At 33.7% G+C, this 27094-nt stretch overlaps 1 protein-coding gene across 2 annotated transcripts; it reads left to right on the top strand.

The window, feature by feature from the left end:
- The first annotated feature begins 2924 nt into the window (after positions 1-2924).
- Positions 2925-25247, top strand: LOC111501923 (TBC1 domain family member whacked). 2 transcript variants are annotated; one of them, XM_023155856.2, is made up of 8 exons: positions 2925-3127; positions 3964-4256; positions 7344-7536; positions 10937-11151; positions 12820-13017; positions 19501-19613; positions 19690-19799; positions 23665-25247. In XM_023155856.2, the coding sequence occupies exons 2-7, from the start codon at positions 4007-4009 to the stop codon at positions 19795-19797; spliced, it is 1077 nt and encodes a 358-aa protein (XP_023011624.1). In that variant the 5' UTR covers positions 2925-3127; positions 3964-4006; the 3' UTR covers positions 19798-19799; positions 23665-25247. The 2 variants fall into 2 exon arrangements, with proteins under 2 accessions (XP_023011624.1, XP_023011623.1); XM_023155855.2 differs by having other exon boundaries at positions 2925-3233.
- The last annotated feature ends 1847 nt before the right edge of the window (positions 25248-27094 follow it).

Here is a 27094-nt window from a genome sequence, read left to right as displayed (position 1 = left end):
TTTGTTTCATTTGACATCAGTAACATCATAATATGGACTAGCCATTGAAGAGAGAACAGTGACTTCAACAACTAAAAAAGGGTGGAGAGATCCACGTTTTGGCGACGTATGTCACTCATACACTTGAACGTCAGATTCGACGAAACGATGTTTTACGAGGTGCATAATTGCATATTAAACATTTTGGGATTTTGATTTATTTGTTCGAGTATTTCTATATTTTTTTGACTTCATGATTGTGTTGATTTTTCAATTATTAGTGTACCTATATGCATTGTTTCGGCAAAGAATTTATAGAAGTTGGAAATACATTCAAGGCATCGAATTACGGTTTAAACTATATAATTAGTTAATTTTCAACTATCAATACTGATTCTTGATATAATACAAAATTTCTATTCTTTGTTATAGCAGTCCGGAATAAATCGTCGATACAAAAAAATTTCACAGAGAATACGACTAAATAACTCACTGTGCTTTGGCACTTTTTCATAATAATCATATTTACTGTTTAGGCGAGTTCTTGAATTCATAGTCGAATCCAGCGATTGATCTCATGGAATCATCTTTTGGTCCATTAGAAACATTAGCACGTTTCTTTCGATTGAAGCAATCAAAGAGGGATTGTGCACGTCGAAAGGATATCTCAATTTTTACTACCACCATTTTTTTTTATTAGACAGTTTTCAACTATTGCCAACCGTGAATTTACATAAAAAATGACTGCTTTTCAAATTTTAATTATTTCACTTGGTTCAAATATATCTAAATTTAGAGCACATATATTTTTACTGAATTGGTTCCTCTGTTTATTTGTCATTAGGGTTAGATACGATTGAGAGAGGAGCTGGCATGCGGCCTGTTTCACTGCGACCTTTGCAGATATGTTGTGATGCTCCTTGGTTATCAGAGCTGTTCATATAGCTTGATCTCTTTGATGTGACTGCGAAGTTTTGATATTGGTTCCTTCATATGGTGTCTGATTTATCATTCCCGCATCTCCCATGCCTTAGCCGTGCTAATGCTCCGCATTCACTTAGTACGTGTAGGGGCGGGGGTTTCTTCGTCCTCCCGGCAGAACCTGCATGGAGCGTCTTTCCCCACGCCCATAATGCTCATATGTTCAATGAGCCGACAATTTTCTGTTAGTAGACCTACCACTTGCGGCTGTGGTTCAGCAGGTTTTCTGTAAATTCGAGCGATGGTTCCTTTATGAACTTTTTCATTTGCCTTATTCTGAAAGCTTGTCACCAATTTAGCGATTTGGATTTCATCCTCAATTTAATAGATGTCTTCATCTTACATCATACAGAAAGTTTAGGATCTATCTGGCTTCGGAAGCACCTTCGTGGATTAAAGTATCGAGTTCCTTATAGCCCTTGTGTCCTTCGCGTCCGCGGGTATCCTGACTAAGGTTACCCTATTGTGGGAACCTGAGTGCACTAAGACAGCTCTCTGGAATTCGTAAAATACTGGGTAGGAGATGAGCGCCTCAATTTCCATCTGGCTATCGAAAAAAATTGCAATGGTTTTATTTTCAACCTTCTGTCTGAGCAATTCCCCTAAGCAGTCTTCGATAGCGGCAACTTCTGCCTAAAACACCTTTGCGTTCTGCCTGACGCTGTGTACGATCCTCCTCTTCGCTCTACCTCCATATATGCTCCTACTTCTTTTTGGGTTTTTGAGCCGTTCGTATATCAAGTGTCTTCCGTTTTAACAGTTAGGTCTTTTTTGCGATCACATCTGCTTGGTGTGATGGTCCTGAAGCTTTTATAAAAATTATACTACGAGACCTCATTGTCCACTAGCATTTTCAGTATTGGATATGTCTTCAGTTTGTTGTACAATTTCACGGTTTCTTTCCCGTGCAACTGACTGATGTTGGCCCCTGCATCACCCTCGTGTCACCATTCGGGCTTCTTTTTAAATATAGACATGTAGTGGTGAAAGGCCAAGCAGAATCTCAAGAGCTGCAAGATATTCCTAGTTTCAGTATTTTGTTCTGGTGTAGGAAAAGTGTTATTAATAGAGTTCACGCTAGAAGGTCCAATTCTATCTATCAAGGGGATTTAAAATATTTTACAGGAAACTACAGATCGATAACGTGCCTACATTCCTGTTAATTATCATAATCAATGGGCATTTGTATATGCAAATACTCTTCATAATTAATTGTGTATTTGAAAAGATATATGAGCAGGGACAGTTAAAGAGAGGGATTTCTGGTTGCGAGGGGAATTTGAATCCGTTTGATATAATGCGTGGTTTGAAATACAAAGAAAACTACCCATTGTTTGAATTTTCAATGATTTCAGCATTTTCTGAGTCTGTGATGCACCTTTCGTCTGATATTGAACGTAGGTATTTAAGTTTTAGTGTGTGGTATCTAATAATATAGGTCTGTTTTGTTAGCACAATTCTTCCAGAGTGGTCCAAACTCGCTAAAGTTATTCACTCTCTCTGTTCGAGAAACGCATCTAGAATTAATAAAATTTTTATGAAAATTGTTAAATTATTGTCATGAATAGTGTTATAAGTAACGGGTCAGTCCATTCATAAAATACAAAGAGTAGAGATAGCTAAGTGCCAACAAAACACAACTATATTTTCGTAGAGTAGACAGAACGAAAGGCGAATATTTTTTATTGGAAATGGTAGATCTGGAATGAGAATAGCGTGAAATGATCGTACTTGTTTGATTGAACAGAAGCTGTGTTTTGTTGACAGCCAGATTAAGTCATTTCCATCAAAAATTATTCGTCATCTTTGCTCGATGCATTTTAAACGAGCATACAGAGAGGTAGGAATAAGATTAGTTCGAAAAAAATCACACCTAGAGATAGCTAAAAACTTTTCATGGGAATTACCAACTACCCGTAGTATGACCAGTGACTGACAGTGAACAGTCATCAGTCATGTGTCAATGTGTCATGATGTATGTCACTTTTTGTCAACAAGGTTTGCCTCGCCTACATTTTTATTAAAAATTAATTTGGATTTCTTTCATGTCAGATAACAGCTTCAAAAGTTGTATCTAATCAAAATTGTTTATCTACATGTAGATGTGACTGCAGTGAAATATCAGAATTTACATTTTATGAATTGATACAGCTGAAAACATCTATAGGTAAACATCTCTATTTTTAGCACAAACAAATATACAAAATATCCTGTTTATTGGCCCACTCTGCGTTATGACAAGTTGCCTAATTCTCTTCAAGAGGTATTAGTCGGTAAGTATTTATCTACTCGTTTTTCTGGAGTATTCACAAAAATGGGAAATTCCAGTATAATCAAAGATATTTCCCCTTTTAAGCCAAACAAGTACTTACTGAATTGAGGTTTTCAATGATTTACTCAAATGTGAATTCAAGGCAACGTTCAACGCATAAGTAAAAAGAGTAGGTTTTTTATTAAAAACCTACTCTTTTTACTTCCATCAATTTGATGAAAATTTCGTTTTCATATAGTAGTCTAATTCTAGATACAAAAACTTGCAGCTATCTAGTATTAAACATGCAAGAGAGTAACTCACCCCTTCTCTGAGAATGTCTTATAGGTGATAAGTTTTTAATTTTCTTGGTGATAACATTTTTTATTTTGACAGTTTCTATCAGGCTCCATATTCCTAGCTAACTCTAAGCTAGCTTTTTATTAGTGGAAGTTTTTAGTTTTGCACAGAAATACCTTGTTGTAATTCTTTTCGTCACCACCTGTGATGCAGGCATGGTTGCAGGCAGGCTTGTCAGTTCTCAGCCTGAAATTTCAATTTCATAATTTGTTATTGAAGTATACATTTTTTGGTCAAAAATTGGAAAAATTAACCATGATTATGAATTAAATCACTTTTTCATACCCTCTGCATCCGGATAGGGATTGGAGCTTCAGTAATGTTGAAGTGTGGTATTGAAAATAAAATATTTTACATCCAAAAATTAAGTTCCTATATGAATATTTTTTCAGAATTCATCATGCTTCTGTTCACCTAAACCAATGAACACATAAAATGACTTCTGAAATCACAGACACAGTATCTGTGTGCTCTGAAGCATCAACACTTCTTGATGGCAGTGTTATATCTACTGTACCGGATCGCCATGGATTTTTAGGGGGCACTCAGTATTCTCCAGAACCAAGACAAGGACCTCCTCCAGAAACGGTACTCAGACGAGAACGAAAATGGCTGAAAATGCTTTCGCAATGGAATTTTTATATGGACAGAAATTACAGAAAGATCAAGGAGAGGTGTCGAAAAGGTACACACTATTTTTGCTGAGAATTAAATTCAAGAAGGAATTACAGAAAATTATTATTATCTTCAAATTTTATGAGCTTATAAATAGAACCAGATACTTTGTGAAATTCCAATTCAAATTTCATCTCATACAAATATTTGTTTACAACTATATTTCTTATAGGCAGGTGCAAACCTTTCCATAGGTTCAATTACTCATACAAAAGCATTATCCCCAGAACTCTCCAATTAGCTAACTCTTTGAATAACCTTCAAATATCTAATATATCATTTGCCTGCTTCAGAAACCATATTCTTGACCTAGCTATTTAATATTTTCAGCTTGGGGTGTTAGTGTTACTTGCCTGCAAAAATTAGATACGTTCATATTGTTATATCTTGTGATTATTTTTTGATCTACCTACATCTTACTATTTTGAAACTGATTCCTATAATTTACTTTCAATCCATTACATTGCATCGTCTGCTAAATAGCACTTTAATACTTTTATTTGTATTGGGCCAAAAAACCTAGCTCAAAAAAATATTTATTCGGCTCATTTGTTTGAATTAATTTTATACAAATTAACCCTTCACAATTGATTTACTTAGGTGCTCTGCCAATTTCATCACACAATGGTTTCTGATCAATAACAGATGTTTCAGTAACACCAATCTAAATTTCCCACTGTCATTATTTAAAATATATAATATGCATGTGGCAATCTTAATTACCCCAATTTATCAACTACTAATGTATGAATCATTTTAACAATTGAGATAATTTTTGCCAGACATATATAATTCTAACTGAATCTGGAATACATTTATGTAATTAGGATGATTCTTTGCTGAACTGATATAGTTTGCTTATAAAAAAATTGTTGTTACTTCTTACTCATATGTACTTTTACTCATTTCACATATATGTTTATTTTGACTTATCATATACATTTTTTATGATATATTGGTGTATACGAAATCTGTTCAATCTTGGGAATAGAAAAAAGTCGCAGGGGGCAAATCTGGTGAATACGGTGGCTGAGGCATGATTATGGTGTTTTTGGCAAAAAATTACTAGTGATCAGATTCATTATCGTGATGCAAAAACCATGAATTTTTTTTCACAAAACCAGATGTTTTCTATGTATTACTTCTCACAAGGGGCGTATAACTTCAAGATATTGTTGCAATCATATACTCATGATTAGTCACCAGTTATGACCGTTTTAAGCAAATCTGGATCATCGTTGACAATCAACAATTCCTAAGTGATGCACATGCGACCAAGGCCGTAGCCAGGGGAGGGATCAAGGGGGATTGACCCCCCCCCCCCCCCGAAAGTTCAACAAGCAACGGCCATCCAAAAATTATATCAAATACAACAATTGGCTTGTTTGAACATCACAGGAATCATGAGAATAACACCAACCGCGGCAATGGAATTAATTACTGGTCTGACGCCTCTTGACCTGTACGTTAAGGAGGTTGCGTCAATGGCCATGTTACGATTGCACACGGCTGGTATAAACCTCGAAGTAGGAGAGGGTCAATTGAGGCAGAGCTTATGGCGCACACTGTGCAACCTCTGCTGCAGGCAACCAGTGATGCAATTGAACCCAGGTTTGTGTTTAATAAACCCTGCAAAATACAAATAAAACAGAGCACAGAGTTAGATGCTACAAATGCAATACTCATATATACATACGGCTCAAAAACCAAAGGAGGCTCAGGATGTAGAGTGTACTCCAGATCACTAAGCCTAAGGAATGAGTGGAGAATGGGAAGAATTCCAGCATGGTTCAAACAGAACTCGCCACAAAAAATAACCAGGAAAGGAATTTCTGGCAAAAACATAACAATCTGCACTGATAGCAGGATAATAACATTATCCTGAAGTGGATTAAAGGGCACAACAGGAGTTGAGGTGATTGCATTGCCGCCTCCTGCCAGGATCACCCTGGGCGTCCCTGGTAAGCGTCCAGGAAAAATCTACGCTAGTAGGATTTCTGACTGGCCACTGTCAACTAAGAAAACACCTCCATAATATGGGGATAGTGGACACACCTCTATGCAGGATGTGTGAACAGGAAGATGAAACTGTCAGGCATGTCCTATGTGAGTGTCTGGAGTCATTATCAATAAGAGAGTGTGTGTTCGGCGAGTCTTGGCCTACACCTGCCGATATAAAGGAGATGTCTACTAGTAACCTACAGTTACATATACTATTGGAATTATGAAATCCGTTGGAAATTTTATCAAGTCCTTGGTGAAACGAACCAAGTACTTGAAAGAGAAAATTGAAAAAAACTTCCCTGAAACACAATGGAAACCTTATGGCAATGTGCGTACAAACTTTCAAAGATCTTGGCGACACTACCTTTTTCCACATGTACCCCTGAAAAGACTTTCTCTTCTCTGAAACGCCTCAAAATTTATTTAAGAAACTTCACAAGCCAGTAACGACTAAACGGTTAGGCGTTAATGTCAGTCCACCGTAGAATTGACATCGACACAGAGGAGGTAATTGATTTGTTTGCTGCAAAGAAAGCTATAAAACTACATTTGATTTTGTAAAAAGACGTTAATATTTCTGTAATGGTTTTCTAATAAATATATATGATCATGTAACACAATTTTCTTTCTTTCGTTATTTTTATATTTCATGTTTTTCTACTGTTCCACCAAACCAAACCCCCCCCCGAAATTGTTTTCTGCTTACGGCCTTGCATGCGACGGTTTTTTTGGTCAAAATTCAACAATTTTGGAACGAACTTCGCTGCCACGCGTTCCATGTCCTCAGCAACTTCTCCAATAGTGATTCGACGACTCTCCATAACCAATTTTTTCACATTCTCAACATTTCATTCACATCTTCTCGACCTTCTGTAAAAAGCTTGAACTATTTGTAAACATTTTTCTGACTCAAGAATACAATCACCGTATGCCACTGTCAACATTTAAAGTGTTTTTGAGCATTTAATTCCATTATACATCTCTCTCAACAACAAACTATACATGCAAAACAACTGAAACTGTGAACATATGTTTGAGACGAGTGTACCAACATAGAAAAATAAAAAATATCAATATATCTTATTTATTTAAGGCATCCCGATGTCAATGAGACCAAAAGCTTGGCTGTATCTTTGTGGTGGAAAATTATTGATGGATAAGCAACCAAATAAGTATGATGATTGCCTTAGAGCCGTGGCAGATCCAAAATGTATTGAAGAAATAAAAAAGGACATTCACCGTCAGTTTCCGTTACACGAAATGTTCAGTTCAGAGGATAAGCCTGGGTAAGAAAAACTGTGTTAATATTTTAGAAGATTTTGCAGTGCAGTTGAAAACTACTTGTAATTGTATTTTATTTTGTATGACTATTGAATTCCTAAAATTTTTCAATATTTTCCAGTAAAAGTGTATTTATGATATGAATTTCATTTGGGGAGATACACAAGCCATTCCTGGCATTTATGGGGTTTCACTCCATCATTACGGCTGTTGAGGGAATTACCCAGAAACTTTCATCTGAGTTATCGAGTAAATTTAGAATCCACAACAAAACTCCATTAGAGAGACTAAACAATTATGCCTTGGATATTACAAATTAGCAATAATTTCTTTGAATTGTTCCGGCAAATGAAAGCAGTACAAATGTAATTATTGATCCTAAAGATTATAACACCTGAGATCCGAAACAGAGAAAAAAGTAAAAAAAGTTTTATCGCAATCCATGTATCATCATGTTGAGACAAAATTTCGATGTTGAAGTATAGTATATAGTCTAACTTTATTTTGTTATACGTGTTTTTATATTCACATTTTATATTTCTATACTTACATTTGTAAGTACTTTTCACAAGCTTTGTCCACAATATTTATTCTTAATGACAATAAAGTATATTATTACAAAAATTTAGATAAAACTAGACCTTCCCTATGCATTTTCGTCATCTAGCTAAGGCATTTGATACTGTCTGTCACGAGAAACTTTTGAAATGTCTAGAAAAAATTGGATTTCGTGGAATCGCGTATGAACTCTTTGAAAACTACCTGAAAAATAGACAATATAAAGTCATGGTTGGAGAGGAAATGAGCTCAAGCAAAACAATGGAATACGGGGTACCACAAGGAACAGTCCTCGGTCCGCTCCTTTTCAATATATATCTAAATGACCTTTTTAATCTTGATATATCTGGTGACATAGTGAGTTTTGCTGACGACACGGTAGTTATTTATCATTCGAACACATGGGCTGAATTGAAAACCATCGTCGAAAATGACTTCCCAAATATTATCGAATGGTTTGTCAGTAAAACTCTCACGATAAATTCAGATAAGACTTTTTTTATACCTTTCGCACAATATTCCAAAAACATGCCGATGTACAAAACTTTGAAACTTAATACGGGTGATATGGAAATAGAAGTAAAATCCAAAGATGAAATAAAATATATTGGCATACTCATAGACAGCAAATTGAAATGGAATCACCACATTGAACATATTGTAAAAAAAATAATATCATTGATTCCCATGTTCAAGTTTTTGAAACAGGTGTTTGATCCAAAGGAAATGGAAATTCTGTATAACTCTCTTGTTAGACCACATATAAGTTATGGCATTCTAGCATGGGGTGGAGTAACCAACAACTTCCTCAAAAACCTAGAAGTTACCCAAAAGCCGATCTTAAAAATAATCCACAATAAAAATTTCAATTACCCTTCAGAACTTTTATATAAAGAAAGCAAAGCGCTAGATGCACGGCAACTATACTTCCAAAGTATAATATTGCATTTTTATAAAAATAAAACTGATTTTAAGCGAATAGATCAAGTATACAACACGATAAATAAAGCGAAAACAACTGCTTTACCAAAAGTTGAGAAAACATTATCGCAGAGACACTTCACGTACCTAGGACCCATCATATTCTTAAAAATACCAACAAACCTTACTCAAATCCATTCACTCGGTGTATTCAAGAAAATTCTAAAAAAAAATGGCTTCATTCTATGCCAAGAATGGAAATACACAAATGGATAGATAGGAAAAATAATTACTATACCTAGTTCCATATTTTTTCAATTTCAAATTGTTAATATAGTATTGTTTTACTGTTTACCTGCAAATTATTATTGTATATTATATATGTGTATATATATGCGTACATATATGTGTACATATGTATATTTTTGTGTCTGTATATGTGTGTATATATGTGTGTATATGTGTATTCGTCTGTATATATGTCTGTGTATATGTATATATACTCTATGATATCTATATAAAAAGGTTATTGTTTCTCTTATAACCCCACGTACAAGGATATATCCTTTCGTGGGTTAACTGTTATATTTACCATATATTTATTCATTTATTTATTTATACTTTTATTGTACTACACAATCATGTTTATGAAAATATATATATTATTATTATATTATTATCATAATACATAACAGTTGGGCTGAAAAGTTTGTAGGCTAACAGAAAATTTTATATTTTTTCTAAGGTGGCGCATAACTTCAACATAATATTATTTATTAATCGTTAAAATCAGCAGAGTAATAGAGTAGTATATTATACAGTGATACATTCATATAATAATAATAAAAAAAGATATACTATAGAATTCTAATAGAATTGGCAGTGTGCAGAGAGTTGAAACACAGTATTTCACTTATGGGTTGAAATTAGATTGTAGTTCGACTTGCATAAAAAGTAGTTTGTTACGAATTATATACTTGAAGCGTCCAAATGGAACAACAAAAATATCACATTCTCAATAGAAACTATTATAAATTAAAGAGATGTTATAAACATCTGTAAAATTCATTTTACAGATGTTTATAACACGTTATAACTGTGGGGTATTGACTAACAAACTGCTGGTTATTTGAGAAAAACAAAAGTATTCACAGTTTCAAAAAAGCGTTATTGCAGCATATCAAAGATAATAAATTTTAATATATGCGTATGAGTGCATCTGTATCTACACTTATTAGTTTAATTTAATTATTAATTTTTCATGACATCTATATACTTTTCATTTTTAATTATTCAATTTTCATTAATCATTGGTTTTATCATATTGACTTTTTAAAAGAACTATATATTATTTTTATTAATTTATTATTATCTACTTTTTACTTACTCTCACATTATGTATTATGTTTTTATTGAACGTTTGTAAATTAGGGTAACCTAAATAAATAAATACTAATTCTACTACTAAACTGTACAATTAAACTCAACTTTATTTCACTGCCACACTGACATTACAATACAAACACTTTGAATGAAACTTCAGACTGATACTCAAATCTCTGTCACCTTATTAGATCACTTCGTACCTTACTTTCCACTAGACTTGCCTCATCTGCTTGTTGGAAGTATCTGGAAGGCGATAGAGAAGTCTCTGGAAGCCTCTTGAAGCGAGGCGACATCTAGGTCGATCGAGAAGCGCAAGTCGAGTAGAGCGTGACCTTTGCCAAGTCACAGTCGATTGAGGAAGACCAGCGGCAGCCGGTGTTATTTTGTTTCAGGGGATAATTTACAACAATGTCTTTGTGTATATAATTTCTTAACCGCACCATATTGGTGGATATAAGAGTATGCCCATTCTGGGTTCAGATTTGTTAATATTTTTAATTATAATAGGTTCTCGTTCATAACTCGAGATCATTATTTCAGACAACAAGAACTGTTCAATGTACTGAAAGCATACACAGTTCATTTTCCGGACATTGGATATTGCCAGGCCCAGGCACCCGTGGCAGCTTTCCTCCTGATGCATATGCCAGCTATACAGGCATTTTGGTGCCTAGTTTCCATTTCTAATAAGTACCTTGAAAACTACTACTCTCCCACAATGGAAGTTGTTCAGCGGGACGGACTAATATTACAAGGTAAAGAAAATTTTGAATCACATCGCAATATTCAAGAAACTCTAAGTATGGCCACTAGCATCTTCGTCTTGATATTGAGAAGTAAATTGCCAGGAGAAGAAATTGAATGAATTGAAATCATTTAGTAGAAACATTTATACAGGGTGTTTCCTAACTACGGTACGAAACTTCAGAGGGCGATTCGTTGGGTCGTTTTAAGAAAGAAGTTCATATGAACATATGTCTGGATTTTCAGCTTTCATTAATATTTCAATTTTTTATTTTTTATTTTCTGGTTGTAGCTTGTATGTTATTTCCTTGTAATTTCAGTTTTTTTTAATAAAATTGTTATTTTCGGTTAATTTTTCTATTTTTTTCAGGGATTTCAAATCAATTTATATTATATTAGACAATGGAAGTCCGAACTGATGAAGTATGTCTGGATTTGTTTCGTTTCTGAGATACAGGGCGTTGAAGTTTGAAATTATTAGGTCCAGTGGAGTCTCACCCAACAATATTGAGAAAAAAAAGAACGCCACTGACTTTTTTGTAGTTTTAACATTTTTTTAGATCAAGCAACTGAAAATGTAACTTTTTCGTCGCTTGTGCTGTCTTCATGTCAAGCTTCGTTTTCAAGAAAAAATAATACTTCTAAAAACTATCCATGGATAACAAAATAAAAACTAAAAGCAAATTTTAAACAATTTCGACCTTAAAGTAAATGAGTAAAATGTCCACCTTCTGATAAAATACACGACTGCAATCGATTTGTCATTGATTGTCTGACACGTTCAAAAATACCTGGAGTACTCCTTTTGACATTGCAATTGTCAATTAGTCGATTCCTCAAGTCATTCACATCTAGTTCAGAAGTTATATAAACAAGAGCCTTCAGATGACCCCATAAATATAACTCTAGTAGACTCTAGAGAATTCATATCAGGACTTCCAGCTGGCCAATGTTGAGCTCCCGCAGGTCCAATTCAGCGATTAGGGTAGTTGACGTCAAGATGCTGCCGAGCCAGAACACTGAAATAAACTGGAGCCCCGTAGTGCATAAACCACATGTCTCTTACAAGTACCAGCTCTTCTAACAAAATGGATAAATGATCTCGCAAAAGGTTAGTGTAGAATTCATCTGTTAATCTTGCTGGTTGAAAAAATGGACCAATTAGGTAGTCACCAATCATTCCTACCCAAACGTTTAGCGAAAAACTGTCCGAACTTAATATCAACAAAGGCCCCTGTCCTGATGGAATTCCTCCAACTTTTCTTAAATCATTTAGCTTTATTTTAGCTCGACCACTTTTCCATATATTTAATAATTCCCTATCATCTGGCAAATTCCCGGACTATTGGAAAACCTCATCTCAATCAAGTTCCTGAATGGTATATATTGGCGAATGTAATGAATCATTGTTACTTTATTGTATTAGTTTGAGAATGTCCATATATGACGAAACTGCAATAACGTGAGTTACAATTAAAAGTGCTAAAAAACATAGAAATTTTCATTTCTCTTTTCAATATTTATGATATTTCACACTTAACGCTCTGTATCTCAGAAACGAAGCAACTGTGGACATATGTTCATGAGAACTTTTTCCCTTAAAACGACCTAACGAATCACCCTCTGAAGTTGCGTATCGTATTAAGAAACACCCTGTATTTATGAGCTTACCATTTTAGGGTTACTGAAAAAAGTATGTCCGCCTGTGTACCGACATCTGAAGAAAGTTAATGCCGAGCCTATGTTTTACTGTACAGAATGGTTTTTATGTGCATTTACAAGAACTTTGCCTTGGGACACATTGTTGAGAATCTGGGATATCTTCCTTTGCGAAGGTGTCAAAGTTTTATTCAAAACTTCTTTAGTGATTTTAATTGGTGAGTGGAAGGTTGATGAAATTTTGTAAAAACCATAATATTCACGGGAAAGAAAGTTTTTGGCTTTCTACTTCTCCATCTTGATACAAAAAAAGGATGAGGGAATCTTCCAAAGAAAGGAAGGAAGTAATCAATTTGAAAATAAGTAACTCTATACATGGATGTGTAGATCATGCAAAGAAGTAGTTTTCAGGCACAAACTGAATGAAATTCCTCCTGAAACAACTACTTTCATATAAACATTGAATTACACGAAAGAAAAAAATTCTTTTGAAACAAATACTTCTATATGAACACTGAATTATACAGAAGATACTTTACTCAGTTCGTATTTCAAACATTTGTTGTGGAATAAAAATCTGATATCATTCACATGAGTTCTACTTTAAATGAATGAGAGAGAGAGAGAAAGTACTTTATTGTTCATGAATAACATCATGGTTACAAAGTTGAAAAATTAAAAAAAAAAATATATAAAATATACATAGCACTGATACCAGAGAAAATATGTCAACAACAATTAAACTTGTTAATAAAAGGTAACATGTCACACTTAATACTATATAAATCTACACAACTATACATAATAAAAGATGAGCAACACTATGCGACATATGGAAATTAAAAAAGGATTATTCTAGTATTTCACTAAAGTATTCATTCAGACTGTAATAGGCTCTGTCTAATAATAGATTTTTTACTGCTCTTTTGAATTTATAGAAGGATCCAATGGTTTTTATTGCAAGTGGTAAGTGATTATATATTTTGCCACCTTTGTAGATAAAAGAGTCATATACAAGAGACGTGGTAGGCAGTGGGAGTTTGATGTCATTACTTTGCCGAGTTACGTAATGTGAAGAATTTGAACCAAATTTATTCAAATGTTTTTTTACAATGAGTACCGTTTCTAAAATATACAATGCTACTACAGTTAGAATTTTATGAGATTTAAATAGAGGTTTACAGTGGTCGTTAAATTTAGCTTTACACATGTATCTAATGGCACGTTTTTGTAAAATGAATATGCTATTGAACAGAAAATTACAGCAACTGCCCCAAAATGGAATGCCATATCTTAAGTGTGATTCAAATAATGAATAATATACAATTTTAGCAGTTGGAAAACTTAATTCTTTAGAGATTAGTCTAACTGCATAGCAACCAGAAGATAATTTTTTTTTTAAGAACAGTCAAGTGATTATCAAATTTTAGTCTATCATCAATTAGTATTCCCAGTGTTTTCACAGTACCTATATTTCCAATATTCTTCGAGTTAATATTTAAGTCATCAAAATTACATTTGAAAGTCATCAAATTGGTTTTCTGTATATTGAATGAGAGACGATTCGATTCACACCAGATGAAGACTTTTGTTAAATCGTTCTCAACTTGTATTTTTAGAACATCAGTGTCTTTATTATGCCAAATAATAGAGATGTCATCGGCAAATAGAGTGAATTTGCCCGAGATTTTGATGTATGTTAAATCATTTATGTAAAGTAGGAATAGAATTGGTCCGAGGACGGAGCCCTGAGGAACCCCGCAATTGACTTTTTCCATACCCGAGCATTCTGTAGTTTTGACCATTTGTTTTCTTTTTGATATGTATGATTGAATCCACTGGAAGGAAAGACCCCTAAAACCATAGTAGTGAAGTTTTTGCAGCAGAATTTTATGATCAACGCAATCAAATGCTTTAGACAGATCACAAAACACTGCCGCAACCCCTTCGCCACCATTGATTCCAGTGTAAATTTCAAAAAGTGTGTGAAAAATTGCATCAGTTGTATTTCTTTTATTTTGGAATCCAAATTGTGCAGTACTTATAACTTTGTGCTTTTCTAAAAAGTTAAGGAGTCTATGTTTCACTAATTTTTCTATTATTTTCGCAATAGTGGGAATGATGGCAATTGGACGGTAGTTGGCTGAAACTTCGGGGTCCCCTCCTTTAAATAATGGAATTATTACAGAGGTTTTAAGTTGGTGAGGAAATAGACCAATATGGAAAGATTTATTAATCAGGTGAACCAGAATTGATAATGTTTCATCAGGTAGACTTTCTATAATACGGATTGATATTTCATCAATACCGGATGTTTTCTTATTTTTAATATTTGAAATAGTTAATTTCAGTTCTTGGAGATCACTGTCATACAAAATGAAAGTTTCATTAATTTGATGATGTTTTATATGAATAAAAGGATCTTCTATGGGATTTAGACTATTACTAAGCTGATTAGCAATTGTACAAAAGTAATTGTTTAAAATATCCGGGGAAACAGGTATTTCATTTATCTTGCACTGGTGACCCCTGAGGTCATTAATTATTTGCCAAGTTTCTTTACTTTTGTTTTCAGCTTGAATTATTTTATTTTTATAGTGGATTTCTTTAGCAAGTTTAATAGTGTGCCTGTAAATTGAACGATATTTCAAGAAATAATTGTGAAATTCATTGTCATTTGTAAATTTTCTCAAATAATGTAGACATCGTAAATTTAAGGATGAAGTTTTTATGCCCTCAGTGAGCCATTGTTTTTTTTTTTATGTTTCAACTTTTTCACGGGGAATGACTCATCAAAAGCGATTAAAAGATAATTATAGAACTCCGTAAATTGGTTTTGATCATCTAGAGATAGAATGTTGTTCCACTTTATATCAGAGCGTAATAGATTGAACCTATTACAGTTTCTCTTGCTATATATTCTACCAAATTCAGTCCTTTTTTTATTATGACAAGAGTTTAATTTTAGTGAGCACAATATAGCCTCATGATCAGAGAGACCTGAGGGAATTACATTGCATGTTGGAGAGTCTGGGAAATTGGTACAAACATAGTCAATAGTGGTACAGGAATATTGTGAAACGCGTGTTGGTGAATTTAAGTGCATCATGAGATTAAATGAATTCAATAAATTGATTAAATATTGTGTATGGGGTGCATTAGAATCAGCAAAGTTAATATTGAAATCTCCTGTTAAAATAATAAAGGATGAAATTGGCAATTTTTCTAGCATAAGCTCTAAATTATTGAAGAACAAATGCACATCTGAGGATGGTGCTCTATAAAGACATATTATATAAACATTTAATTTCTTGAAAAACACAACCGATAGCTCAAATGTTTTTTCGACTATTAAGTTATTGAATTTATTGATCTTTTCGAAGCTGTACCTTTCTAACATTGAGTTACTAACTAATATCATCGTTCCACCATGCAAGTATTGAGATCTGCTATAGATAGAGGTTATAGAATAATCAGTAATGTTGAAAGGCTCTTCGGTTCCCAACCAATGCTCAGTAATTAATATAATGTCTGGATTATCTATACTATTTATAAATGCATATAGTTCATCCTTTTTATTCCTAATGGATTGGATATTCAGTAACATTAGGTAGATATTCTTGTCATTGACCCTTTTTTCTCTAAAAAAGTAGCATTACTTGAGTTATTTTTTAGAATCAAAAATCCTTTATCTTCTTGTAGGGGTTCACTTCCTAAATCATTACCATGTACCATAGAGTTTTTATCATATCCTGAGTTCCATTGTTCTATGAACTTGTATAAAGCTTTACTTATAAACATTTTGGCGATTTTATTTAGATTAAATCCATCATTGGTATAATTATTCCATCTAAGGATGTTGTTGCAGTCGAGGAATCTGGTAGTTTCAATCCTTTGTTTGTGAATTGTTTTTTTAAAATTGAGGTTGTTTTCATATATCATTTGATTTGGAAACCTCATATCAAACCTATATGGTTGTGATAATATAATAGTTCGGGTGTGCTGGACCTTTTCAATGAAATCACTAAATAAGTTCTGGCTAGCTACTTTAGGCCATAATATAATAACATCATTCATTGTAAAATTTCTTGACTCATCAAGGGCGGTTCGAACTAACTCTCTATCATCAGATCCACTTTTTATAAACGAACAAATTGAGTAAGTGGATCTTTCTTTTGACATGTAATATGCCACGTCTCTTCCATGCGAAGTTGTCACTAATAGTATTTTTCTTTCTTTTGTAGCGTATTCCTTTGGAATGGGTTTTGTCGTTCTGCATTCTTGTACAATGTCTGCCATCATAGCATCGTTCAATTCCCTACTGGTGTTGTCCACAGATTCCTTATCCCAAAGGCGTGTATCAATTCCATTAGTACTTGGAGATTTGCAACTAATTTCGTCCACAGACTTTAGGCCTTTTATGTTACTATTGTGTAGGGTAAAATTATTTTGCCTCAGATTACTCTTGGTGCTTTTCGTTTCATTTAATTCTCGAGGTTGATGTTCAGTGCTTAAAGTATTAATTTCAGTCCCGTTCCCTTCCATATTGTTAGAATATTTATACCAGTTACGTTTTTTCTGAGGTTCTTTGCATTGCAGTTCCAATAAATTTTTATTTTTTTTTGAGTACAGACATTCTTGTTCAAGTACAGAAATTGTAGTAAGCATATTTCTGTTTACTTCAATCTGGTCCTTTAATTCATTTTCAAGTTTTATCAGATCATGGTTCTTCGAAGTGATATCATTTTCGAGTTTTATATTTTGAGCTTTAATTTCACTTATTTCATTATTAAGTTTATCAATCATCTGTTGCTGGATGTTCATTTTTTTTACATGTTGCTCTTCTGCCTCATACACCTCATCTTCAAAGTCTTGTGTTCTTCTTCTCAGTGTGTTGATAAATGCTTCTTTCTGGAGTGAATCTTCTTTCAATTTTTCTACTTCTTCCAAGAGAGCGTTTAATTTTACATCCCCCAATTCTCTAAGTGAATCTTCAGACTCACACTCTTTGCAGCATATGATTTTATGTCCTTTGACGAATTTGTAGCCCTTTCTTCTCTCGAGACAGCTGGGATGAAAAACCTTTGTACAGATTATACAGCAATAGTTGCTAAGATCCTTTTTGCAGCAACCAAATTTACCTTCCATCTTATATAATTAGGTTTGAAGTATCCTGCTCGTTATAATAACTTACAATTGGTCAATTAGTCACTTCCAATTTAGAATGTTATCAAATGTTCAGATGGTAAGGATTTGGAGAAATTTGCCTAATTTTCCTGGAGTACGATCAGATAGCTCGATATTGGGTTTTTGTTTGTACTTTTTGCTGAAGCCATAAGAAGCTTATCTTCTTGCTTGAAATTGGCGTTTTTTGTTGCTGGTTTCTGATTGGAATTAGCCAAAAATGCAACAAAATTGCACTTTTGCTGAAAACTTTTTCATGGAAATGATGCACTATTTTTACAGGGTTTGTTCTCACTGACTACTGGACCAAAACTTTAACTATTTATTCACACTATGTCAACAACTAATTTTGATATTATTGGAGAGCACACAAACACATGTCATGGCACGCACGCACGCCAAGAGTAAAAAAAAATGGTAACAAATTGCACTTACATGGAACACTGTCATCCTCACTGGTATACATCGATGTTTCGCCTCAAGACACTTGCCTCAAGGCTCTTCAGTACCAAATTGGATAACATTATAGAAAACACACACAATTTTTAATGTCACGGAATAAGCTTGATCTGCTTATGTCATCGATGACATCATAATGACATTCATTCACCTATTTGATATAATCCCAGCCAAGAGGAATCTTATTTGAATTGAAGGGGTTATATTTTTAGGAGTGATTAATTTTTGGGAAAGAAAGTTTTTGGCTTTCTACTATTCCATCTTGATACAAAAAAAAGAATGAGGGAATTTTCTTTTTTTCCCAAAAATTGATCACTCCTAAAAATATAACCTCTTCAATTCAAATAAGATTCCACTTGGCTGGGATTAAATCAAATAGATGAATGAATGTCATTACGATGTCATCGATGACATAAGTAGATCAAGCTTATTCTGTGACATTAAAAATTGTAATTCATGAATTAATTGTGTGTATTTTCTATAATGTTATCCAATTTGGTACTGAAGAGCCATGGGGCAAGTGTCTTAAGGCGAAACATCGATGTATACCAGTGAGGATGACAGTGTTCCATGTAAGTGCAATTTGTTACCATTCATTTAAAGTAGAACTCATGTGAACGATATCTGATTTTTATTCCACAACGAATGTTTGAAATACAAACTGAGTAGAGAAAAGTATCTTCTGTATAATTCAGTGTTCATGCAGAAGTATTTGTTTCGAAAGAATTTTTTTCTTTAGTGTAATTCAATGTTTATATGAAAGTAGCTGTTTCAGGAGGACTTTCTTTCAGTTTGTGTCTGAAAGTTACTTCGTTGCATGATCTACACATCCATGTATAGAGTTACTATTTCCAAATTGATTACTTCTTTCCTTTCTTTGGAAGATTCCCTCATATTTTTTTTTGTATCAAGATGGAGTAGTAGAAAGCCAAAAACTTTCTTTCCCAAAAATTAATCACTCCTAAAAATATAACCCCTTCAATTCATAATATTCACATCTCTCTCCCTCTTATTTGAGCAAGTTGTGGAAATATTGCTATCTGTAATTTAAATTAAAGGTTGTCTTGGAACTGCTAAAAGTAGAAGGCAATGCCCTGGACTCTGTGAAACCTTAGCTAGAATAAGGAATCCACCAGAGGAGATCTTATCAGAGGAAAATCTCATCTACAATGTATGTATAGGAAAAGTTTTTGTGTAACATTTTTATCAAATTTTATAGTTCTCTTGAAAAACTTCTTTTTTTTCAGGTAAATCGACTGGATATCACTGAAAGAGATTTTCAAGAACAACATCAAAAACAAACAAAGAGGATGAAAACTGACCAAAGTAATGGAAATGGGGCAACTGTGCAATAAAGGTATCTTATCATATTTGTAGTTGATTAAAGCAAATTCAAATCCAAGATAGAGTGGATGTAAACATTGACATGCCCTATGCACGTGATATTGAAAATCCCAAGAATTGGTCAGGGTCGTATTCTGAACCAACATCTTGTTGATTGCAAATACTATACTTAGGAAAACTTTTTTATAATAACGAGTGAAATGCACAAGTTTTGCAGTTAAATGGGAAAAATGCAGTTAATATGTGTATTATAAAAAGATTTTCACTGGATTTTTCACAGCTCACTCAAGCATAATATGAAAAGAGACACAATTATTTCTTTATTGATAATTTTTATTTTATGTAAAATCAAAAGGAATATTAATGAAAATTATTCAACTGGATGAATTTGTCTCTTCAACAGTAGTGTCATCCTCACCAATCTGAATTATAAGTGGCTAGATTTGTGCTCTATTATGTTATCAAGCTTCCACATCTTTGTCTCGACTTCCGATATCACATGCCGAACACACTTCTCCCATTTCTCCGCTGTGACTCTTTTCAAAGCCTCATCCAAAAGTACATTGAGATCTGCAAATTTGAACATGGTGTTATGCTGAGCTACAAAATTCTTCACATTCGCCCATATTAACTCGATGGGATTGAGCTCGCAGTGGTATGGAGGCAGGCGAAGGACAATTTTGTTTTGGCCTGCTGCCATCTCATCGACTATATATTTTTGGTATTCAAGCTTGCGCTCCTTCACAATTTTTAGTAGCTGTACTCTTAGCATTGAGTCTTCAAAGCTAATATTCTTTGATCGCAGCCAATTTTGGATTTCAACCTTCTTTGAAGACGTTGTCGGAATCTTCTCTAACCGTCGCGAATGATAAGGTGCATTGTCCATTACAATCACAGCATTATCCTCCAGATGGGGTAGAACTTTGGAAAACCATTGTTCGAAAGATGCACCGTTCATTTCTTCGTGATAATCTCTCATTGCCGATGTGACAAATAATAAGTTTTCCTTTACCTGAAATTATGAAGAGGTATGTAAGTAAATGAAACAAATACGAGGGTTAATTTTTATTTATTGAGATTGAGGCAGGTCTTAATATAAATATAAGTTTACCTGATGGATTTGTTAATCCGGTGGATAGTCCATCTAAAAGGCCCTCTTAGATGAGGTCACAGTTTCATCGACCCATACTTTAGGGGTAGTATGACCAACATTCACCCAGGTTTCATCTATTTATAAATTGTTCTCTGTTGTTCCCTATAATATTTAATTTTGGTCAAATACTCTCTCCTCCATAACACAATTTCCTCTCTGTCCAATAATAAACTATTGCGCCCTCGTTTTTTCCATACAAAATTCAAATGTTTCAATACTTTGTGGAATGTTGACCGCTTAAAACTTGGCAATTAAACATCTTCATTTATTTCTGTGAGTACTTTGTCTATCGTGGGTATTTCATTTCTGAAAAAGTACTCATGCACTTTCCTACTGATTGCATGTTTATCAGCATCATCTATTGATTTTATAATGGTTTGACGATTCTGATTTGTATTCGGTTTGGAAAATGTATGATTTTGTTTATATTCCCGTAAAACATTGTAAATCGAAGCGCAACACACTCCAATTTCATCGGAAACTTTCGATACGACTTCGTCGATAGTCGATGTCTCAATTTCTTCCATCTCTTTCTTGAACACATTTAAAATCACTTCTTTCATCTCAACACTCAAATGTCTTTTTTTGGATCGTTTCCTGGCTGGATAGCTCACAGTGTCATCTGCAGTGTCTGTACTGGACATCTTGGAAAACAATTTTAAACAATATACTATAACGCACGCCACACAAACACGCAAACAACTGATTACAACCTTGAGCTGGTACCGAACTCGTACCAAGAAGGCGAATTCAACAATGAACGCTGCCCTTTCCATCTGACACTGGGCGATCACGTGAACACCACGATTCGGTTTTTTTGAACTCTATCTTGGATTTGGATAGACTTTAGTATTCAATCAATACATGGTGTGTTCCAAAAAGTTTCCGACCTCAACATGAAGATAGCAGCACTTGTAAAAGCTAGTTAATTTCGTTGTGCATCTGTTGACAGTTACTCACCAAAGTTTCAGTCATTTTGGACGCGCAGTTGGCATGTAACAGTCGTTTGAGTGAGTTGATTTGAGTTGTTTTTATGAAAATGGACAAAATGAAGTATCGACCTGTCATTAAATATTTGTTTTTGAAAGCCAAGACGTCTACACAAATCGAAGATAAGTTGGAATCTGCACCATCATTTATCACAGTAAAATTTTGGGCAGCTGAATTTAAACGTTGCTTAATGGCTTGGGAGACGAACATTCGGGACGTTCAAAAACTGCAACCACCGACGAAAACATCGCCTCAAAGTTCAACAAATGCTGCTAGACGACCGCCGAATCAAAGTGAGAGAGAGAACAGAAGTTATGAACGTGTCAAAAGAACGTGTTTGTCACTTCGAATCAACATTTAGGCATGAGAAAGCTGTTCGAGCGTTGAGTGCCAAAAACGTTTCAAAAAACATTTCCAACTCTCTGTTGGCGCAGTTAAGGCGCAATAAATCCGAGTTTTGGCGTCAATTAATTACTGTAGATGAAACATGGATACACCGTTATACTACCGTAACAAAAAATACATTCTAAACATTGGACTGCAGAAAATGAACCAGCTCCAAAAAATAAAAGTGGAATAAACTTCCTGAGAACGTTTTTCCAAATGGATTTAATCTCCAGAGATTCAAATTCAATGTGAATCACTACTTTTGCACAGTGCTTGGGTTTTGTCCTTAAAAAAACTGTTTTTCTGGCTGGGAAAGTAATGGCGACTGTTTTTCGGTCATTAATTGACAAGCTGAAGATAGAACTTGCGGAAAAACGGCCACATTGGCAGGAAAAGAAAATCCGGTTTTCATTTTTTTACACGCTTTATATTAGCTTGACCTGTATGTATGTATGTTTGTTTGTAACTCTCCTTTTCATTTCATATCAGGATCTGTATTTAACAAAATTGTCGACATTATTGCTTGATCTATTCGCGGGCAGATGGCGCTGTATGTAACCTCCTTGATATATTGACATTATTGTTTGATCTACTCGCAAGCAGATGGCGCTGTACGTAACCTTTATATATCGACATTATTGCATGATCTATTCGCGGACAGATCGCGCTGTACGTAATTTTCTTGATATAATTCGAACTCACTTTACATGTATTTCTTCATTTGAGAAAGTGTTTTTTTTTTATTAACACGCGCGCTTGCTGGCTTATTTGTAAACCTCCTTTGCGCGTCTGCTGCCTTGGGCTTGGTAGGTGATTTTCAGGCATCCTCTCCGGAATCGGAAAATATCAATGTTTTAAGCTTATTTAAAAAAAATATTTTAACTTTTTAGTTCGATGTTCTTTAAAAGCGTGTTTTTTAGTTTTTTAAACTATATTTATAGAGATATTTCATCTGGGAAAGAGAGGAAGAAAGCAATCAATTTAGAAATAAACTACATTTTTTTCATAAAGATGGAGATATATTTAGCCAAAACATTTCTTTTCCAAAAATTAATTGAAGTGATTAATTGATTAATTAAAATATCATCCTAACAATATTTTTTCTATACTTGATATTTCATAAAACTCAAGGCATATTTATTGAGTAAATGATAAATAACCCGTAGTATGTTGAAAACTGTCAAAGAGCGAATGTTCACGAACATGTTTCGTCCTTTGTTAAAGTTCACAGCAGCCTTCAACATTACATTTGTGCAAATGAGATCTACAGGGAATAAATACTTTACTATTTAGTTTGCAGCAAAAGCGTTTTTATGCAATTTTTTAATTTTCATTATTGATGTTTTAGGGACTAGAGCTTTTGACCAAAAGAAGACAGTATTTATCTTGAATATAAATGTGCAATGACTGGTCATTCATGGTCTTTTCAACTGGCATCTGGAGATAGTATTAGGTTACGCAGTGTGTACTTTGTCTTTTTGGGTAGCTTTACATTGTCTTTACTGAAGTACTATAATTCAAACTTCAAGTTGTAAACACTTTGATGTAAATATTATTTTTAAGTTATTAAGTATTATGTGACAGCACCAGAGTTATTTCACATAATTCATTTGATTGCAAGAGCCGTTCCAAAGAGTTTGGTACCTTTTGATATTTAAACATACGTGAATAGTTTATTAATATTTTCTGAGAATGACAATTCAGTCTTACAAGTGTTGAACTGAACCCCAGAAGAGATTCAATAGTCAACTTCATTTACAAAAACAGGAATCAGTTTTGTTGAATTAGACTGATTAACTTTTATAAAAGAAATTCACCAGATGAAGGGAAATCGAAAGTACTATTACTCTTGTAAATGTTCTTGACTATCAATGGACGTCTAATAAATTATTATAATGAATTGTGTGGAATGACCTTCACAAATGTTGGTGGAAATGACCGAGAAGGGACCAATATCTTGATAGTTAATTGTTTGTTCTTATTAGTAAGATTGAACAATCCTAGAAGATAACTCGGGAGATTTTGTTTGATTTCTGTTTTGGTTTAGGATACACATCAAGTGATATTCAAGGTATTGCACCTAATTTTTTGACGATTACCTTCAGAGTTGCATTCTATTTCACGGCCAGAATATACGGAGCGTTCTTCAAATGATCACATAGCTTTCTCCAAACTCTCGTCGAGATCTGTTGTATTGGTTTCAATGCAACAGGATTTCAAGGAAATCCTTGAAATCCTCAAAATTGTTTCCAATTCGATTTTCGCTGAAGAGAAGGCATTTACCAAAAATTTCAATGCAATAATTATTTTAATGGCAGGATTAATTCACACAAATATTTTGATGGATAAAAAATGTCAAAACCTATTATATAATAAATGATAATGCAAAAAATGCATACAAAAGATACATCAAAATTACTGTATCAATATTGAAAATTTGTATGCACCCTGTTCTGATCACCAGTCTGGCTCTTTTGGTAAAAATGTTTTTTCATAGGCAGGTTACTTGTGTAATGATATCAAGACTGGCAGAATAACCAACTGACTTGTACTATTCCATTTTGAGTAGCAACCATTGTATTGATGTGGGTACATAACAATAAAAAAACCGATACGGTTTTGTAAGCTTGTAAATTCTAATAAGTTTGGATATGTTTCAGTTGTTTTAATTGGAGTAATATTTTTAAATTTAATTTTTCTTTCAAGGTATTTCAAGATATCCTATAAACTTCTCAAAATTTGCGGCATTTCATAAAATAATTAGTTCCATGAATAAATTATTTCTTTCTTCAGCAGTAGATCTAGGATTGTTCCACCACCCAAATCTTGTGTACCTATTTGTATAAATTGGAGAATTTTTATATACTGGCAAGGCAGTTATTGTTATAAAGATTGAATATATGATATATACACAAATAAATTTCATTTGTACTTTTCTGTTTTATTAGCGGTTTTTATTGAATCAACCTTCACAACAAATATATACAGTGTGGTCCACAAAGTGTGCAACCCATATATTGCAACAAATGCGAAACTTTTTTATTATCGATTTCTCAGAAAATTTTATTCATGACAAAAGTTGGTGCATGTTCCAAAACTATACCAAGTGTACCTGAAATGGCTTTATGACAAACACCATTCAGGATAGGCCAAAAAATATAAAATTCGTTCAAGAGTAAAGTACCCTTATTTCAAAAAATATAGAAATATGTAGAAGAGAAAGGTTGCTTGGAATTATAAGTCATGTTCAGATACAAAGTCATGGCCTGCTATTCGAAATTTTTTTCTTTTGGAAAATTTTGAACTACCCCTGTATGATACATATTTTTACTATTTTGATTTAATATGTATCTGAAGTAGCCACAATCAAATCAGTTTGGAGTATTTTTTATCAAATTAAAGTGTATTTGTAAAATTTACTTGGATTTGTATTTTTTTTAGGTGACCGCCAACTTCATGTTTGTTGCAACGATATTTAACAAAACTCTAGAATAAAAGAAATACTCTTTTTAACGAGGCAAGTTCTTTACTAAGTATAATGTTCATATGAATAAACTGTCAAAATCTATCGCGGATAGCCATGAACAAAAAAGAACCTATAAGCGATACTACAGAAAAATACAGTAGGTAACTTAACAACTTAACAGGTGCTAACAATAAATCGAAGCGTCTCTGTATGTCCACCTTCTCTTTCAAAGCATCTAATTGTTCACCCATAAAATTCGTTTAATGTAGATCGTAACACAGCGGGAATATTTCTGCAATGAACTCGTATTGAAGGGGCAATCTCTGTAGACTTTTTGTTTAAGTATCCCCATAAGAAATAATCTAGAGGTGTAAGGTCTGGAGAACGAGAAGGCCATCGAGGATCGGTATTTCGTCCTAACCATTTATTATGAAATGTCCTATTAAGCCACTGAGAAACATTTCTAGTAGAATGGGCAGGACATCCGTCATGTTGGAACCATAACTTTTGCCGTTCTTCTAATACCATATCATTCAAAACTTTCCTATTCCAGTTTCTAAAAAGTTCAGGTACCTGTCACCATTCAAATTCTCGCGAAAAAAAAAAACCGGGCCTAGTAATTTATCATTTAATATACCACACCAAACGTTTGTTTTCTGATAGTATTGATTTTTGTTGTCAATAATAAAATTTGGGTTGACATCTGACCACCATCTGCAATTTTGTGATGATAGAACCCCATTTGTTGTAAAAGTAGATTCATTTCCATTTACATCGATAAAAATCTCGTTGTTCTTCTATTTCACTCTGAATCCACATGGAAAAATCATATCTCAAATCATAGTCTCTTTCTTGAAATGTACAAATGAATGTAGGTTTGTAAGCATGGTACTTATGTTTCTTGAGAATACGCTTCACAGAGGTTTTTTTTATGCCGGTATAATCACTAATTTCTCGGGTGGACCTTCTAGGATTTTCTATTACTTCTTGAAGTACGTCAAGCTGGTTTTCTTCTGTGCATACAGGTTTCGTATGCTCTGTATTATGTATATATTCACGTGAGCCGGTCTGTTTGAAATTCTTTAAAATTCTACTTACACATGAATAGCAAATTTGTTTGTCTGGATGCCACTAGTTGAAAATATTTGCAGCTTCGCGCATTGTTTTATACCATCACCACAGATTAAAACTAATTCTGCCTTTTCAGTTAACGTTAATAATACTGGGCGAGGCATTTTTAATTAAGGACAAATATGAAATCGTTTTACAGGCAAGTTTTAAGAAGCCACACTATCAAACTACAGTATTGTTT

Source organism: Leptinotarsa decemlineata, unplaced genomic scaffold, assembly GCF_025532065.1.
Source record: "Leptinotarsa decemlineata unplaced genomic scaffold, Ldec_3_MD MMD2_tig00027589_RagTag, whole genome shotgun sequence".
NCBI lineage: Eukaryota > Metazoa > Arthropoda > Insecta > Coleoptera > Chrysomelidae > Leptinotarsa > Leptinotarsa decemlineata.
The sequence above is the reverse complement of the archived record's forward strand: the minus strand, read 5'-3'. Positions and strand labels throughout refer to the sequence as shown.

Bases quoted from the DNA above. Each gene is read 5' to 3' on its own strand.
- LOC111501923 (XM_023155856.2), top strand. From the start codon at position 4,007: ATGACTTCTGAAATCACAGACACAGTATCTGTGTGCTCTGAAGCATCA. The intron at 4,257-7,343 runs GTACACACTATT...TATTTATTTAAG, and splicing joins CAAGGAGAGGTGTCGAAAAG to GCATCCCGATGTCAATGAGA. The intron at 13,018-19,500 runs GTGAGTGGAAGG...TTTAAATTAAAG, and splicing joins TTCTTTAGTGATTTTAATTG to GTTGTCTTGGAACTGCTAAA.